General features: G+C 41.2%; 1 protein-coding gene across 1 annotated transcript in view; it reads right to left on the reverse strand.

Moving 5' to 3' along the window:
• LOC133988238 (plexin-A1-like) overlaps positions 1–16,438 on the reverse strand; it is a 223,697-nt gene extending 207,259 nt beyond the window's left edge. The window contains 1 exon segment of the mRNA XM_062427813.1: positions 15,734–16,438. Within this exon segment, the coding sequence (XP_062283797.1) occupies positions 15,734–16,423 (690 nt within the window). The 5' untranslated portion in view covers positions 16,424–16,438.
• Positions 16,439–19,714: the final 3,276 nt, after the last annotated feature.

Raw genomic sequence — 19,714 nt, forward strand, 5'->3', positions numbered from 1 at the left:
GAGATAGTGATTCAGGTAAACAGAAAAGGGGAAGAGGAGAGTGCGTGAGTGTGAGAGTGTGTGAGAGAGAGAGATGTTGTCAACATGCTCTCCAGAGAGCCAAACGTCTCGAGCATGATCCAACACTGGCATAAACACATTGCTGCGATCCCACCGAGGACCGGTGTGTGTGCGTGTATGTTTAACATAGCTTGTGCCTCGTTCCCATGTGAGAAAAATAATGTTTTAAGTGAGAGTTGCACTACTGAGACATGCCGGCTGATGCAATGAACAACAAGACTTGCCGAGTGGAAAAATGCATTTAATTATGTGAGGGGGTGGGTGTGTGTCTGTTCTAATAAAAAGGAGAAAGGAGATGAGATTGGACTGCCAAACTTGGGAAGGAGAAGTCAACAACACACTCACAAACGCATTCGTACCCACACACACACACACACACTGTTATGGCCTGCATCCAGGTATTTGTTGTGACTTGGCGTTGGAAGCGGAGAACAGCACTGGTTGGCCTTTACTTCCCCCCAGTGAGCCAATATCTGCTCTCTAATTGGTTGTTAATGAGTGAATGTGTGTGTGTGCATGTTTGTCAGTGCAAATGAAGGAGAGTGTGTGTGTGTGTGTGTGTGTGTGTGTGTGTGTGTGTGTGTGTGTGTGTGTGTGTGTGTGTGTGTGTGTGTGTGTGCGCACACGTGTAGGTGACAGGGTAGTGGTGTGCAGTGGGGGGATCTTAAACATCTGCCTAACAGACTGGGCCAGTTGAAGCTTTGACCTGCTTAAAACACACACACACACACACACACACACACACACACACACACACACACACACACACACACACACACACACACACACACACACACACACACACACACACACACGCACTCTTTGTTGTTTAACGTGTATAAGTGTGCATTTGTGTATCTCTGCTGCAATAAAGTCTGTGTGTGTACTGGAAGGAAGTGCACGGCCTCTGTAAGACATCCACACACACACACACACACAGTGGACTTTGTACAGACATCTGGCAGTGCAGTCTGCTCTAATGGCAACAGAACTACGGGCATCTGCATCTCACACCCACACACATGTGCATGCTGTCACACAGACACACACACACACTTCCCGCCATCTATTACTGCAGTTTAAGAACTAGCACAATATGCTAGAGACAGGGTTTGTCACAAGGTACTTTAGTACCTTTAGTTTTTTTTTTAGTATTGATCATGTAAGCATAGAGTGGACTGTTATAACAGCCAATCACATTAACATACAGTACATGTATGTTTGGTCCTCTCTCTTTAAGGTCTCCTGCAAGGTTTTTACCACAGGTGGTGCTATAGAGCAATGTTTTCATGTTTTGTTTGTGCTTCAGTAGCATGCACGCAGTAAAGGGCCGTCCACATGTGGCCGTCCACATGGTTACAATAAATATAACCATGTGAGCATCCACACTTATGAACGATAACGTACTGTAAGCAGGGTTCACAGGCGGGCGATGATTCAGTATGTTGCTCAGAAGTATTTTTTGAACACTAGTTGCTGTGATGTTTCGTTTTTACAGACCAAACTGAGCCAACTGACAGCAGCAGATGTTGAAGCGTGATATGCAAAAGCGCATAGATGAGCAGCTTTTATTGCTCTGTGGCAGCAACACAGCATGAGCACAGATCTGAAGCCTAAAAGATCTGCAAACGTTGTTGTTTTTTGTTTTTTTGTTGTAATGGAGAAGCTCCAGCATCTTTGTATAATAAAGAGACACAAACCTATCTAAAGAAATCACCTCTGGGTGTCATTCTGCTACAGATTATAAAGTCATGAGTTTCCATGATTAAGATGATATTTGCATGTGTTGAAGTTTTACCGTAAATGTCAGGCTGGATGCAGGTTTTGTTGTGCTGTATGGTTTAGAGGAAGGATTGTGATTGGCTGTCAGCATTTCTATCGTTCATCCAATCACAACATTCAACACTGGTGTTGTCTTCATAGTTGTGGAATGGACTCCAACATCCACTTGAATTAAAACAATTTTTTAAAACTATATATTTATAGTTATGGTTATAGTTGTATTGGTGTGGACGGGCCTTAACATGAGCATGCTGGTAACGCAATAGAAACACAAATTTACAGATCAGCTGTTGAGGACAGTAAGAAACATAGTAAAAACTAATAGTAGAAATATGTAAAAATGTATGTACACATATGTGTGTCAGAATATTCAAACAACCAGTTTTACAAACACTTTTATAACAAATGAAATGCACAAACACCCAAAGGAACAATTTCCCCAAGACTACTTTCGTATATCTGTATTGGTAACAGTGATGTTGGAAGCAATATGTTGTCATGATAGACAAATATTGCTACATGATGTACCAATCTACAAAAACAAAACAATAATTTTGTTATCTCCAAAAAGCAAATCCACTCCAGATCAGTGTTAATCAAGTTCAGTCCTTCCCTTCACACTGTAATATATCCGACAACAGATAGTCTGAGTGCAAGTGCCATCACTGATTTTATTTTAATAGCCAATTATTTCATCATTTGTTTTTTTAATAATTGAGATGATAATAAACCGTCTGCCGCAGACTTTTTGCATACAGAACGAGGATATATTATTGGCTTCTTGATTCTTTTCTTTTCGTTTTTTGGGATTTATTTTTTTTACTTTTCCGAGGAGTTCAGGAGGGGCGACATTTCAGCATCTGTTGTTTTGGCTCGGGTGAAATGAGGAGTATTAAATTGGAGATGGAGGGTGAGCCTGGCAGCAAGGAGATCTGCTCTGGTGGAACGAAAAAGCTGCCGGCAAGAAGAGAGAGAGAGAGAGAGAGAGAGAGAGAGAGAGAGAGAGAGAGAGCGAGAGAGGGAGGAGAGAGAGAGGGATAGACTTCAGCCCCATAGGTCAGAGTCAGAGAGGAATAGCTGGGATGCCAAGAGATCAACATTTTAGTTTGCAGTTAGATTTATTCAACGCAGCTTCCTTACTTTATTAGTGTAGTCATTCTCCACCCATACTTGTATCTTGTTTTCCATCATTCTCTTGATTCCTTCGCTTTTCCTTTTTTTCCCTCCTTATTCTCTTTTTTCTCAGTTCCCTCACTTCCCTCTCCTCCTCCTCCTCCCCCACCCATGATTGAAAACAGATGTGCTAATGTGTGGAGCCAAAACATCATTCGGGGGAAAAAAACACACACACACAAAACTTTGACTGACCTGCAAACCCTGAAGTGTGAACATGTGTGCACGGAAGAAATATCTAGCGATCGCTATTCCGCTGGATGATTTTGCGCATATTTTTGTGACATTGAAAAGTAGTTTATTATGTGTGCACATGTCAATGTTTATGCCTTCCAAAAGTCACTCTCTCTCTCTCTTTCCCTCATCTCCCTTCCAATGATTACTGCATCTGCGCAATATAAGCATGTAAAAAAAAAAAAGAAAGAAAAAAAAATCATAAGAGATCAGATATGAAATTATCTTTCGAGATCTGGAAATAATCACTTCATTCCTACATTTGTCTAATGTTTCTCTTCCCTTTTTTCCCCCCTTTCTTTTTATCCATGCGTGCGGGAGAGGCTCATCGGCTCCGATATTCGTCACACTCAATATACTTTAAAAACACCTCGAAACACTCTTTGGGGATAATTGGTTTAATTGCAGAGTTTAAAAACGAGGAGGCTGAATCAAGAATGCGAGCCTATTGCTTTAAGTGCCACACTGGAGGATTAAAAAAAAATATATATTTTCACTCTGTTTTCGCTCTGCCAGTCTCTACGTTTGTTAAGAACGAATCCCGCTGGGAAACATTTTCTAGGTCATCATTTCATGAAGGTGTGCGGATAAAAAACAAAATGTACAAACTGATAGAATCCCGCTGAGACTGAAAAAGACAGAGAGAAATGTGTGGGAACAGAGAGAGAGAGGGCTTGGTTCCAACGCTCTAGTGTCACTTGACCATATAGGTTAATGTGCCACAGTGGGACGGCGGCTCGCTTTTTACCCCAGATAGCTTCGGCCATCAGCTGAGCTAATTCCACATGGGGAGGCTCTAGTGTGGCGCAACACTTTTCTGGCACGGTAGATTATTTGTTGACAGCAGTAAGGCGCATTGTGAGCCTGCTGTAAATGTGTGTTTTTGACTTCAGCTTTGGAGCGTTTGTAGTAGTTAATTCCATGTGGGATTGTGAGCTTTCTCAGTAACATCTAGCCTTATCTAAAGTAAGCGCTCCGTATGCAGTAGTCAAAATCTTTGAATGTCTGTTCATGCTTGTGGGTGCTTATCTGCTAAAAAAAAAATCAATTTTTATAGACTTGAAGCTAGTTCAGAGACATAATTCATAGAAGAGGGTGAAAACATGCAACACAGTTTTAAAGCTGAGGAATATCCAGAAGCATATCTTTAAAAAAAATGAAAAGCAGAGTCTATTAAACAAGAGAAGCAATGAGAAGATATGATCCAAAAATACTAGAAATGTGCTCCATAAACACACTGGCACAGCCTTTATTCTGATGCTGCTTTGAACACGCTCTTCCAATATCCACCATAGTTTATTTGCAAAAGAGGCATAAAAAGGAGCGTTTAGTAAAAGCAGATGGAGACTCAATAACTCCTACACTAAAGCACGTTATCCATATCCATCTTGAACACTGTGCAAAAAAAACATGATGTGTGCGGATCATTTCGTGCATGATCGCATTGAAACACAATACAAATGAAGTCGTTGATAACATGTAATAGGAATGATGTAATAATGAATGTCAAAGTTGTATTAGAGCAGGGATAAACCCTCAACAGGCAGAGACATTTCATGGATTTTGGACATAGAATGTTGGATAAAAAACAGGAATGAGTTATAAATTGTGAGGCTGAAAAATCTCTATTAAATAGATTTATATTGCCATAAAACTTTATACTAATGGCCCGAATGAAGAATATAATCCAATGGTCTTTCTGTGGTTTTAGCCTTTGGACTCGCCTGTTGTCTACACTTAGATCCTAAAGACTTTCTTTAACAAGGATATTGTAAATGACATATTGTACGTGTCCTTCCTTTCTTTATATGCTGATGACACTCTGCTCTATCTGTTTGACTCTGTGGTGTTGATTATGATTAGAAAACATATTAACATTTGATATTTGAAAGAAAACTATGGATAAGTAAGTGTAGTGATTTCTTCTTCTGCCATCACTGCTCATATACAAATATTATACAGAGCTGTGACATTTTTGCCAGCTGGTATGTCAAAACATTAATGCTCGTTATCTCAGCTGCACTAAAAGACATCCAAATTCATATGTGATATTCACACTACAATTTCAGATTCTTTATTGTATGTCTCAACTCATTTTGTATCTTTTTATCCCCAAATCTGGTTAAGAGAGCATCCTTTACTTTAAGATGATTAAAGGAAAACGTTAAAAGGTTTGAGGGCAGAATCCAGCTGTTGTGTGTTATTCCTCGATGGATGGACACATTGATAGATAAGATACCGTGACGCTTGTATTAGGGGAAGGGGACACATCTGCTACCCTTGGCCTATATCTTTTTACCAAATATTTGCCAAAATGCTCTTTCTATGTAACGCAAGCTGGATGATGCCATTAAAATCACGCTGTCCATCTGACCACTGCTGAGTATAATCTGTGTAATCTGAACTAAAACCTTCCCTGACTGCCCTAATCCAATTATTAGCCTACAGACCACTACAGGGATTTACCCAACTATGGGGGCCTGTCAATTACTGTGCCGCTATATGGTGAAAGTGGTAGTATACATACACACAGGGGCAGAGTTACAGCTATACACACTCACACATGACAGTACACACACTCAAATGTTTTTGGGAGGGGGGGGTTTCTGTTGAAATCATATAAAAAATGTGAAATTGATGTATATTTTTTTGTTAACATGAAACTTTTTTTCCACACATTTGCCATTAATGTGTATATGTACATGTATGTGTGTGTGTGCGTGTGTGTGTGTGTGTGTGTACGCATGGGGGGGTTGAAAACAGTCACAGAGGACAAATAGCACGGTCATATGCTTGTGTGATTATTTCCCATATTATTAAGATCCATATGTGTGTGTGTGTGTGTGTGTGTGTGTGTGTGTGTGTGTGTGTGTGTGTGTGTGTGTGTGTGTGAGTGTGTGTATGCATCTGTGAGTGATTAATACAACTCAGCCATAAAGGACTTTTTTTTTTTTTTTTAATCCATTCAGACACTCCTCTCTGTTATAAGATGCAAATTTTGGCTGAGGTCAGCGTCAGGTCGGGGTAGCTTAGTGGTAAAGTGGTTGACTGGCAATCATAATATTGGCGGCTCAAATCCTCCATCAACCATGTTTTTTCTTCATCCATAGAAAGTGCCCATTATATTTGTATGCTTAGAGTTTTCCATCATGCTACATGCAGAAAAACTATTATCAACATCTCCCTCCCATTAAGTTGGCTTACATGTTGTTTTTATGGATTCAGGATGCATACTGTTAGATAAAGGATTATTGAAACTCTTTTCAGCTTTAATGCACATACACATATATATAAAGTATTCAGTTAAAAAAGAATATGTAAATGTTACAAATCAAAAGGATTGACTACACATCATTTCAATTACCTTTCCTACAGGTGAATATCCAATTAAAAAGCCTGCAAGTCTTCTTTGAAATTCTATTGGATAAAATACATTAACCTGAGTCATCAGCTCATAACTGGTTTCAAAGGGACAAATTATTGTCATCATATTTAATAAACATGACCTCATTTTCAGTGAGAACAGCTGTTTACTGAACGTTACAGAACTTTGTTGGCTGAAAGACAACATTAACTTTTATCAAGCTCCAAAATAGGGTGATTACATCATCCCTGATGTTATCATGAATTCATTTATGCAAATACATGTTGGCATTCAGATAATACTGCAGTACTTCTGACTTAATGGGTTGGCTAGACAATTTCTCCAACCAAGTACAAAACTTATTAAGTTAAATGTATGTACATCTTTTCCTCTGTGAGCTTTCCACGCCGCATAGTGTGTGTGTGCATGTGTGTCTATCACACCTCTGGATCCACTCAAAAACATGAAATCAAGAGACATGTTTAAGCTTTATGTCATCACACAGAGCCTGCTGAGCATCTCGCAGGGAAACCCAAACACAGCTGGGATAGACTGCCACACACACACACACACACACACACACACACACACACACACACACACACACACACACACACACACACACACACACACACACACACACACACACACACACACACACACACACACACACACACACACACACACACACACACACACAGTATGTGCACCCCCCGCATTCACACGTACACACACACACGAATAATGAAAAAAAAAATGCATTAATGAACCAATATGTCTGTACAAACACAGACGCATATATATTCATGCCTGTCTAAGACACACACACACACAAACACACACACACAGACATATTCAAACATGCCCATCAATAAATAATTACACTCTTCATTAGATGCTGCAGGTCAGCAGTTTGTAAGATTCATGTTGTGGGCGGCCTGCACAGGTTTGTATAGAGAGGAAGTTGTTGGCTTCTTGACCCAGTTAACCAGCTGCAGGAAGAATGAATGAGACTTCCTGAAGGCACCTTTACACTGTGTGACAGCAGTGATCATGTAACTTCATTGACTCTCGCACTGTATGACCATTTATAAGATCTAGAACCATCACGTTGGATTGAAGACTGACAATTTCTCTCATAATTGTCTCAAACAGCCCAAAAATTGCACAGTGTAAAGTGGCATTAAAAGTGCCAGTAACCCTCCGCAACATTTAATCTCCTCTCATACTGCCATGCTCTTATGGTTTCTTTGACTAACTTTAAACAGACTGTTTGGTGAACTTTGTCTAATCTAATCTAATATATTGCTATTAAAAAGCTTTTGCCCTACTAACCCTGAAATAAAATCCAGATAAGCACAGTTGGACACGGGACTCTGGCAAAGCTTGGAAGTTCAGTGAATGAATGCGCTATTTAACCACCTTAAATTCCAGCTTTTCTTACTTGACAGATAAGAGGTGTTCGTTTCAGAATGTGATTCTCACACACACAAACACCACCGAGGTTGTTGAACTACAGTATCCCCGCTGATAATTCTGTTCTGTGTCGACTCGGAAATCTGTCTCGGGCTACTGGTGAGTTTCAGAGGTAAAAAAATGAAAGAAAAAAAGGTCACTCCAGGTCCGACTCATGCAGCTTTAAAGCTAAGCAGCCACAAGCTCCAGAATACTGCAAATCCATAACAAGCTGACACTCTCATGAGCCTATTGCAGCCATTAATCCATTTTGTCATGTGCTGGAGTTAACAATGAACACCACTGTGCAGTCATTTATAGTTCACAGGCACCTTTCTCACTGTAGCTGGGATCTGAGAAATTCCCCTATTGAGAATCTACTATAAATTAGGAACATTACACAGCGTGGTGGGCGTCACGTGACTCGGCCTTGGGGCGGAAAATTATCATGAGACTAAAAAAATCATATTGGGGAAGTGTTACAGCGCCAGTCGTCGGAATACCTGGAGGTATGTAACGTTTTGCTGCGTCATGCATCAAAACGACTCAGGGGGACAGGAGAGAAAACTGCACCTCATCAAAAAGTGCCCCACCCCCCAATGGGTTGTATATTCTGACGCTGCATGTATTTATCACACGGTCGCTCACAAAAAAATCCATCTTTACAAGTCACTTAGTCTCCCGCTGAGTCATAAAAATGAGAGTTCCTTAAAATAAAGGAGAAACTGTACCAATAACAACATCTGTTTCCAGAGGTGTTTCACATGTTCCTCCATTTATGTAGAGTTACATATTGCCTCAAAAGCAGCTTATGGGGCACTTTCATATACAGCATCATATTTCTCCATCCATCTAAGAGCATCAGCAGTTACATTAAATAGTTGAAATAGAGAGATGAAGATTCTGGATCTGAAGCACACATATAATTATCAGTCTTGGTTTCACTTTCACTACTCTCATTAATCCTGTCAGCCCTAAAAAATTCAAATATCGGTCGGGCCTGCTGTTAACACAACAGAATTTTAAGCTTTGGAATGAACTTTTCTTAACTTGCCGTGGCGTGCTTCTTTCCTTGCATCTTGCACACGCTTCTACCCTTGACATTTTTTTTCCCCAAACAGCCTTCCTCATATATTTGCTCATCTGTTTGTGCTGATGACTCAAACGGGGCAGCTTCGTGCTCATCCAGGCCAACTGGAAGCTCTCCAAAAGCGAGTCATAAAACATTGTCCTTCCTCAAAAGACTCTTTACTTCCGGCAGCCCTAAATGCTCAAAATAGCTTCTCCCCTACTTTACCACTCTATAAAACATCCGCAATTCTACAAAAAACAAAACAGATAGTATGTGAAGATGTCAGAATCCCTCTCGTAGCTATGGTAGGAGCTTATTTAAAGTCATTATATGATGTTTACATGCATCGCCTCATGAAAATAACTTTGCTACAGTGAATATCAAGAGAATATTAGCATGCATGATGTAAACGCAGCCTCTGGAGCCTTGATATTCCTCCGCCCCGAAAGGCCCGGAGCGTGATGCAATGTGGGTGATCTATCCGCTGAGGCTCAAGCTAACGGTAATGAGACTGAGGATAGAATAGAGAGATATATAGAGAGAGAGAATGAAGCGGTGAATGGACACAAACACACACGTGTGCACACATCACCAGCCGCCTTTAAGATAGAATACAGAATGCCACAGAAATAGACTATAATCTTGGCCAGCAGTGATCAACACTGATAATATTAATACACACTATAATGCTGTGAGAAAAATAGAGATAGAGTGAGTAAGAGAGAGAAGAGAGAAAGAGACATAGAGAGAGAGAGAGAGAGAGCAATACAAATAGTATAGTCTTCTTTATTGCAGGCAGTTTTCTCTCTCACGTCCACCTTGTGTTTTAGCACACAATGCGGACTCACATGCACACGCACACACACACACACTTCTTATTATCAGCCTATTTCCTTCTGTTTGTTTTCACTGTTGTTTTGTTCCTCTTCTTTGAAGGCCAGGATAAGAGGTGGGCGCGCACGCACACACACACACACGCGCACACACAAACACAAATGAGCACTCAGAGAAGTATACATAGCGGGAGAGAGGTGCAGCAATTGGGAGATAAAGTGAGTCCTAAACACACACACACACACACACACACGTATAGACACAGAGGATAGTATCTCTCTCTCTCTCTGTGTGTGTCTGAATCAGTCTCATTAGTCATGCTGAGGCTGTAGCGCTGCTAGGTCGGCCTGCTTACAGAGCTGGAGAGCTGGACGGCAGCCCGCAGCCGGCGAAGGTCACCCACCGCTCAGTTTAATTCCCACAAGACCAATGCTGGCCTCTCCCCGATAATGAGGGAACGTATAGAAATGCACCGGGACGAGTCCTGCGGTTTGAACCACGCCCGTCATGCCGTGGAATTGGGGGTGAGGGGAGGCACTCGCCCAATAAAATGTACTTGAGACAACTCAGAGACATGTGTGTCCATGAGTAATTTGACTTTAAGATCTATGTCAGAGTTTTGGAAAGAGAAAAGAAACATCACATAAACGTGGCCCAAAGTGAAGTTGACACAAATTTATACAGCAGATGAATGCGGCATTAGATACAGCACCTGCATATCGGCACTGTCAGCCTCATATCTCCATGCTTCATCATTTTTATTTTATATATATTTTTTGAAATCAATAGTATTAGTCAACCTTTACGTCTCTCTGTGGGTTTTACAAACATTTAACCAATGAAAAGGAGGTGAGTATTGGTAAAGTGGGATACTATACTTTCTACATCATTTTTAATTATGATCCAAACGCTTTAGCCCCATATGATAAATATGATACTATTGTAAATAGCTGCTGAGCTTTACTATACTATAATATACAGAAGATATTAAACACAGGATAGATGACTCTTCCTCCAACACACATTGACCCGATCCCAAAAGGTACTAATGGCAAACTGGGACACTCAAAACCCATTCAACTGTTGATTTAAAAACATAGTTATAATATAAAAGACAGCTTATAATAAAATCACTTTTTTAAAATGTTATATAAATTCAAAATTTAAAAAGATAATTATGTAACATATGAAAATATCGATCTTTTTTATTTTATTTCTGCCCCCAGAAGTGATGTCATAGCCATGTTTTTTGGGTTTTTTTTGCTTATACTTCCTTATGATTAGCTCAGTGTTGATTACTAAAAAATGGAAGTATATATGTGTAAAGATAAAAATGATTATGCTTAACTGTCCCACTTTACCCATATTCATTATTTAAAGGAGCTCATGGCTAAAAACGCAGCTGAAACCACTGGAACAGTTTGGGACATACAAGGTTTGCACCCAACATCGACGATATGTTGTTTTTCCAAGCTATCTTAGTGAGTGCAGTCTCATGAATCATACCAAGGAAAGATTGGTGTATTCTATAAATTAATAATGCTGTTTTCTCCTCGTCGTATCATGTTAAACCATGCTGTGTTTCTATGTTTGGAGCTCTGCTTGACACCGTGCATCATATGTGTCAAATCTGCACTCTAACAAGCAGCAGATCTTTCAGAAGAGTTGCAGCAGAAGTGAAAGTGACCTGTGACTTCAAGACAGTGCGAGTGAACACCGACATGCTGAAAAAGGACTGAAAAAATACTGTTTGAGGTGAAAGCACCATGAAAACATGGAGCAACTTGGCACGGTGCAAATAAAACACCCACAGTGGAAGTTTACTTACTGTGGCTGCTCTGAGTACGATCAACAGAAAAAACTCTTCAGTATCACAGTGAAAAAAGGTGTTTCTAAATGAATTACAACTATTTCTTTAAACATATTTTTATCATTATTTGGGTGTCTTTTTGTACTCAGGCTGGACTTTAACAATAGTGAGGTGAAACGTTACCGTCTATCTTGTCTTTGGTTAAGCAACAGACTTTGTTTTTAGCTCCACCCTCAATAACACAAATTCAGTAAAGTAGATAAAAGTACATAGTGTCAACTAAACCTGTCCTACAACCTCACTTACTGTAAGTTGATCAAGAGGAGCTTGAGGAATAGGTGGGGAGAAGTTGGCTGTTTTTAATTACTTAATTAGATGACAAAAATAGGCAATTTGGCAGTGAAGAGGGAACTCTAAATTAGATTTTTAAATTGGCTGTAAATCGAGATGAATTTACCTTGATGAATCCAGCTGTTCTTGCTTGGTTTTTTTGTCTATTTACAAGCTATGGAATCTAAGTTGTGTCTTTTAGCTTATTTCTTTACATTTAAGCAAATATACATCGTAAAAGGTCTGTTTGTACTGTAGCTCTGAATGCACATCATATTTGAAGCAAAGTGTCAGTCAGGTTTTAAGATCCACTTTCATGATGGGTGTTGTTTTCAATCAAACCTTCATCCATCTGTCTGTCCGTTTTTCTTCTTGCATTCTGCATCTCAGTTCTCTCCTATTTTGTATCCATTTCCCTTCATACACTATGCTCATTCTGCTGTTCCAGTTCCAGTCTACTGTTCCCAAACAGGAGTGCCAAATCTCAACATATAGCATGGATGATAATGTAGAGATTCTCTACATTATCCTATATTCTCCTCCTATATTTGAATTATACTACCTGAGACATAACATCCTGATACAAGTCCTCAATGATAATCCACTACCAAAATGTTACATAGAGCTTCATCTGAGGCAGTTTTTACATGATGATTTTCTCGACTCGTGCTCATGGTGATGATGTTTGATAGCTTCCAGGTAGAGAGGAGTGTGTGAGCGTTGACTGACTGACCCGACCTTGTCTCTCAAAACGAGCCCGTGTGAAAGTCTCCACCTGACGGGCGGCGGCGGAGGGCGGCGGCGGAGGGCGACGAGCTGTCATCTGCTCTTGTCAGGAAACACTGAACGCGCCTGTAAAGCCCGAGATGATAAATTCGTCACGGAGCGAGCGCCTCGCTGACCTTGATCGATCGCGGGCGGAGAACGACAGATGGCCATAAAGGACAATCATGTAACTGTACGCTCATTAGCATAATTACATGCATATACGGTGCACTTTAGACTACGGGGAGGCCACATGGCGCTCGCACGGCACCGTTGGGCCTGTGACAAATATGTAATGTCGTTATTGTCTTGCGTGATCCGTGACACTAAAAACAACATGAAATGAATAAATATAGCGAGAACATGTTTCGCTTTTTTAAATTCACTTTTCTCATTGCTCAACTGAACATACACAGTTACTTTTTTATGTTGAGCAAGGAAACACAATTTGTGGTGGGAAATGAGTGGGAGGGTGTGGACCAAAGGTTGTGGAAACATATGGGTGCCAATACCGCCAAAAACACTTGTGATCCATCCATTAATAGAGCCGCCACAGGTTTGATCTTTACAGCTGCCATATGGCTCAAAAAATTAAATTGCTGGCTTATTTTCACTCCCCTTAGAAGCGTCTAATATATTGTATTAAATAAGCAATTGGATAAAGACTTCTGTTATCCACTATTATTTAACTAATAAATAGCAACCCTATCCTTCCTTTACTTTTTTAAATTGTTCTCGTTTCTTACCTTCCATCGTCTTTTCTTTCCCTCCCATCTCAACAATAGTTCTGTAATCCCCCCCCTCCCCTCTCATCAATATCCCCTCTTCTGACTTCCTTTCATTCCCCGTCACTCTGCTGCCCTCTTTCATTGCATCGTCTGTTCCCTCCGCATTGTATTTTCAGATCACATCCAGGCGCTGGCTTTACACACTAAGTCACTCTATAGCTCATCACTCAGTGGAAAGTCAAGGAGAGGGCAGAGGGAGATGGTGAAAGAGCAAGGGACCGAGAGAGAGAGAGAGAGAGAAGAGAGGAACAAAAGGGGAAGGAGAGCGGCAGATTGTAAAAATGAGGGAGGTTAAAGGTTATAATATTAAAGATGGAGAGGAGGTCGGAAGATGAATTTGGAGGTTGGAAATAAAGGGAAAAAAGTGGAGCCAAAAAAAAAAAAGGAAGATAAAAGAAGAAGTGGAGAGAGAATGGGGTTAGGGAAATGAAAGAAGTCTTTATACAAATGCTGGGGATGGAGTGAAAGATTGTGGAGAAGAAGAAGGAAGAGAAAGGATGGAAGAGCAGAGACGGAAAGAGGCGGTGGGGACGGAGAGGTGGAAAAGAAGTCCAAAGATTTATGGTTTTTATGGAGCGCCGACTGAATAACAGAAGGTGAGACCAGGTGAATTATTCATGAGGAAGACGGAGCTGTGTGTGTGTGTGTGTGTGTGTGTGTGTGTGTGTGTGTGTGTGTGTGTGTGTGTGTGTGTGTGTGTGTGTGTGTGTGTGTGTGTGTGTGTGTGTGTGTGTGTGTGTGTGAGAGAGAGACATGTGGTAGTCTTTCAGGTACCCATTGGGCTGCTCATCTATAAGGAAAAGGAAAGACAAGCCATCCCAAACTTGTGGACAGTCTGAATTATTCCTACTTAATAGACAGGCTGCTCAAAGAGACAGCTGTAATGTCCTGTCCTTCCCTACCCTATCCTGTACTCCCTGTCCTGAAATGGGGACAAAAAGGTTGGTGAATGCCTTGCGAAAACTACTATATTGTAGCTACGCAATAGAAACCCTTCAGTTATATACTCTATAGTCTTGCATGTTTTCATCATACACTGAAAATAAATATAGCCTCTCTCTTAAGGAGATCATGGTAAATGTACTGCATTTGCTGCCCACATACACTCATTGTGCTATAATGCTGGATTGAAAATCCACTGAAACAGCATTTATAACACAGGGCACTAAATGTGCAATCACACCTACAGTTTGTTTGCTTTGGTCCAAACCAGAATGGAAAATATGACTTTGTTGGATTTTTTGAAAATTTGTTGAGATTCATACTTTCCACTTATAGGTTAACTGGGGAAACTTAAACTGATGCACGAACAGCTTAGAAGTGTTCAAAATGTTTTGGTGACCTGCCATGCTCCCAGGGTAGAGATTCTGGCTTTGTGTGTGTGTGTGTGTGTGTGTGTGTGTGTGTGTGTGTGTGTGTGTGTGTGTGTGTGTGTGTGTGTGTGTGTGTGTGTGTGTGTGTGTGTGTGTGTGTGTGTGTGTGTGTGTGTGTGTGTATGGGGTGGTGTTGAGTATGAAGGAGAAAGTTCTGGAAAGTTTAACTAAACATGAAGCCAGTGTTGGTCTTTGCTCCAAAACCTTGCCTTTTCTGGGGGTTTCCAAGAGTTTGGCATCCATTCTGTCTTCACTATTAAGAAATTGCTCAGCACTTCTCAGCAGATATTTGCATTTACAGGTATGTCTCAGTAAATTACTTGGAGCCACCTGAGAGAAAATACCTCACCTAGACAAACAAAGTGAATTAGACGAAAATATGTCTTAGAGCTGGACCTAACCTTTCCGGACATTCTTGGTTTGAACACACCCTAAAACCACGACCGCTAAAATGCTTTTGGCGAGGTTCAAAGAAGGGATAGGCTGTCCAACGTCTATTCAGCTGAAGTAGAAACTAATGCAGACACACAAACCCACTAATAGACTTATTATTCCAGGAACCAGGAACTGTGCAAGAAACTGGCCCTTTTGTTTCAACTGTAAATGAACATGTGCAAACCAGGAGTTCATAGAACCATCAGGATTATTTCATTATAACACAATCACAAAACAAAAAGAGTGACGAACACTCACCGAGTTGATGCAGGCCAGTTCCTTGTTGAGCAGCCAGGGCAGGGAGAGTTTCCCCTCTCCTCTGTAGCACGACTGAATCCTCTCTTTAATCTTCTCCTTTATCCGTTTCATTGTGAACAGACACAAAGCCGACTCCTTGGGCGGCTTGGCTCTGTTCTTCTGTCCCTGGGCAAATACAGTAAACAGAACCTCCTCGTGCTCTTGAATACCAAGCGAACGCGCCAAACGGCTCCCCGGTCGGGCCAAATAAGCATCCTGAACCAAGCGGTACTCCACTCCGTCCTTGGTGCAGCCGATGGGGAACTCAACGTAGGAGTAGAACTTGGGATCGTCGACACATAGACGGACGATCTTGGAGGTGAAGAACTGCTCGCTGCTTGCGTCCGGCGAGGTAAGCTGGGTGTCGAGCTGTAAGGTGAGGTAATACACAAACTGCTCACTGTTGAAGCCGTAGATATAGTAGATGTCAAATGCCGGAAACTTGGACAGCGTGTCTGAGGGGATCTTGAGCTGCGAGGAGACAAACTCGTCCTGGTAGACGAAACTGAACATGTCAGCGTTCTCCTCGTTGGACATTAACTTGCGACTCGACAGTGTCGGGAAGTATTCAGATTTCCCGTCGATAGGAGTGCCGACGAAAAGTTTACCCCCGCCGCCGAAAAGATCCGGGGAGATCACAACGCCTGACATGGTGCCTGCTTCGGCGACACTGGATAGATAATGCTCTTTACGATGGTGGGGCTCGCCGAGCTTAAACAAATCATCCAGACGCAGGAACTGGCATATTCCCTGGGAAGTACTCCCACAGGCGATTAAGCGGTTGTGGGCAGCATCGAGAAGTAGGAGTTTATTGACGTTAGAGGTCTGCACCAGCTCGTGAGGGCAGGACTGGACACCGGGCGGAGGGTAACAGCGAGGGTTGTCTGTGACCGGGCCAGTAACGTGACTTCGCAGCTTGGTGAGGTTGCTGGACAGCTTGTAGATCCAATTGACGGCGCCCAGGTAGACTTCGCCCGTTTTGTTGTGGACCACCAAATGTGTGAGACCTCCTTCCGGTGGGTAGAAGGAGAGGAGGGAGGAGGGAGGAGACGTGGAAGTGGAGGGAATGGAAAGGGAGAGGAGCAGGAGGAGGAGGAGGACGGGGAGGATGAGACGGGGCGGGTTGAGGTGGGAGGACATGGCGGTGAAGTGAGGGGAGGGGGAAGTGCGAGCGTGTATTTTTGAGCGTGTAATCCTCCGAAGGGTCAGTCGGAACCTTTCAGGACTGCGATAGAAAAGAAGAGTTCCTAAGTAATCGACCTCCTCTTCTTTCTTTTCCTCTTTTTCTTCGCTGTGGTTTTTATAACATCATCCCCTGTTCTTCAGCCTCATCTGCCACCAGCCCTGAGAAACAAGAAACAAAAGAAAAATCTTAGTGAACACAGCTGTCGATATATTCATGGAACCATGTGTTGCACTTCTAGCGATCTGACAAAAAGGGATTAATTTGTTTGTATCAAAATGACAAGGCACTAAATATTCGCCCACAGCCTCAGACTCGGAGGCCTCAACGCTGGAGTCCAAAAAAACAAATGAGGGCACTATCGGCTTTGTTTTATTGACTTCTCGACTCTTGGCTTGCACCACTCTATGGAGTGCATCTTTTAAAAGAAGACAGGTCCAAACATTGCTCCTCTGTGTATCGATTGTCTGGAGGTATTAAAAGGATCCAGCAGACAAAGTGCACACACACACACAAAATACATACTCCTCTCAAATATGTGCAAAACTGTAACCTGTGACACAAAAGGTGTATGAAAGTAGGAAAAGGCATAGATGTACTTTCAACACACATATGAAAAAGGAGACCTACACACACAACACAAATACAAAAACACACAGGGTGAGCCACTGATGTGCAGCATGGTGATAGCAGGTAAACACCCATAAATTACAAGCAGAGCTGCAGGGAGAATCCGTGAGTATATTTACTACAGAGCAACAGAGCAAAGAAATACAGGCACCCTGCTTCTAAAAAGAAAAGGGGAGAGAGAGTGTGAGAGAGAGGGGGGGGGGGGGACCTGGTCCAAGCCGATAAAACAGGAGGAGACAGTGAGAGGGAGGGGAAAAAGAGAGAGAAGTGAAAGCTATTTGGCTCTTTACCAGTTCAATATAAAAGTGGTGGAGATGGGGAGAAAGATTGCTATAAGTAAAAGCTGCAAAAAGAAAAAGCACTGTGAGGGAAAAAAGAGAAAGGGAGAAGGACCATCCATCTATTTTTTCCATTCCATCAGTCCATCCATTTTCTATATCCGCTTGTCTGCTTCAGGGTCGCTGGAGGCCGCAGCTTATTCCAGAATGCATTGGCAGGCAGGTAAAAGTCTTGAGCTTTTTCTAGTGCAAAAGTAACATCGGCGCTGTGATGAAGCTGATGGATGTTTACGACCTCTACAGTCAAAATCCCAAAATTCACACTATTTGTTGAGGTTGGGAAACTTTTACTGTTGCCTAACCAGCAGAGACTGATACCCCCCAACCACATCTCTAAACTGGCAACGGGCGACAAACAAAATTATCTAAGCGACCGTCTTCGTCTTCATTCATTTACTCTGAAAGCTCTCTCTCTCTCTCTCACTTTTTCTCTGATGCAAGCCTGAGCAATATTCACATCAGAATATGCTGGAAAGGGGATGATACGGAAGATGAAATTCAGTTAACGGTTTGTGGATGAATGTCACGGTTGATAACTAGTTTAGAGTTGTTTCTTTTTCCTCTGTGTAGCTTTATCAATTTAAGGTTTAAACTGTAAAGGCCACTCAGTGCTTGTTATACTAATACTCCCCCCATATTATTTCAAATTGAGTTCATTTGTTCTTTTCGGTGCCTGTTGTCTTTTACATGTTCAGATAATAACAGACATTTTTATTTTCCAGTGTAGTAGTGTAGGAGGGTCTGTGGATTTGAAATTCTCTAAAAAAGAATAATCCAACTCCACTGATATCTCACTGTAACATATATTAAAATATACAAATAGAAGGATTAAAATTACATTCACCCCCAAAACCTCTGAATGATGCTAGTCTCAAAAAGCATGGATCAATGAATCTGTAATTCAATTATCAGTACATTTACAAAGTACATCAAAGTGTCTACAGACTAAGATTTCTGCAGTATTCTGTAAACTTCAGCTGTTAATTTATTACCTGTTTCTGAATCAAATATCATTTCCGCTAAATTGCTCTGCTGTTCAATGAAAGTAAATCAAAGGTTTGGAATAAACTTGAGTTGAATATACCTGAAACATTCTTCATTAGACAAATCAAATTGGTTCTGCAGATCATATGAGAAATACATTTGTTTCCATTCATTAATTCATTAACAGTCTATACCTCTATCCCTCCATGTAGCCCAACTTAATGGTGAATTTTGAAGCGCGATCCAAGGATTGTTCCATTTTAGAACTGATATCAACTCACTCTGAATACTCGTCATTTTTGTCCATGTTGCTGCTCAGTTTCTTACATTAAAATTGATGTTTTACTTTGAATTTATATTTGAAAAAGGTTTGAGGATAAATTTGGGCATATTCAGCATAATTCCATTGCTCCTCTATTGTGTTTTTGGCTATACAGCGCAGGTAAAATGTTTGAACTTCCAACTTGCTTTAAAGGATGTAAAACCTATCTTTAAATAGTATGATTTGTCTTTACCCATATATTTATTTCCCAATATTTTGGGGCTATTTTTATGTATTTCGGTGAAAGATGTGTGAGACAAGTAGAAGGTGGTGTGGTGTGTTCACCTAGTTTCAAACTGTGCTTGGAAAAAATGAGCAGAATCTTGGTAGAGGTGTATCCAGTAGTCACAGAAGACATTTAATTAACTGATGTCGTCTTCCAGGATGTGTGTGAAGTCTGTCAAACAAACTATGATTGGCACAGAAAACCAAAAAAAAATCATTTGGAGCTGTTTTAAAGCGACCACGCATTCAATCCAACCTAC

Source organism: Scomber scombrus, chromosome 10, assembly GCF_963691925.1.
Source record: "Scomber scombrus chromosome 10, fScoSco1.1, whole genome shotgun sequence".
Classification (NCBI taxonomy): domain Eukaryota; kingdom Metazoa; phylum Chordata; class Actinopteri; order Scombriformes; family Scombridae; genus Scomber; species Scomber scombrus.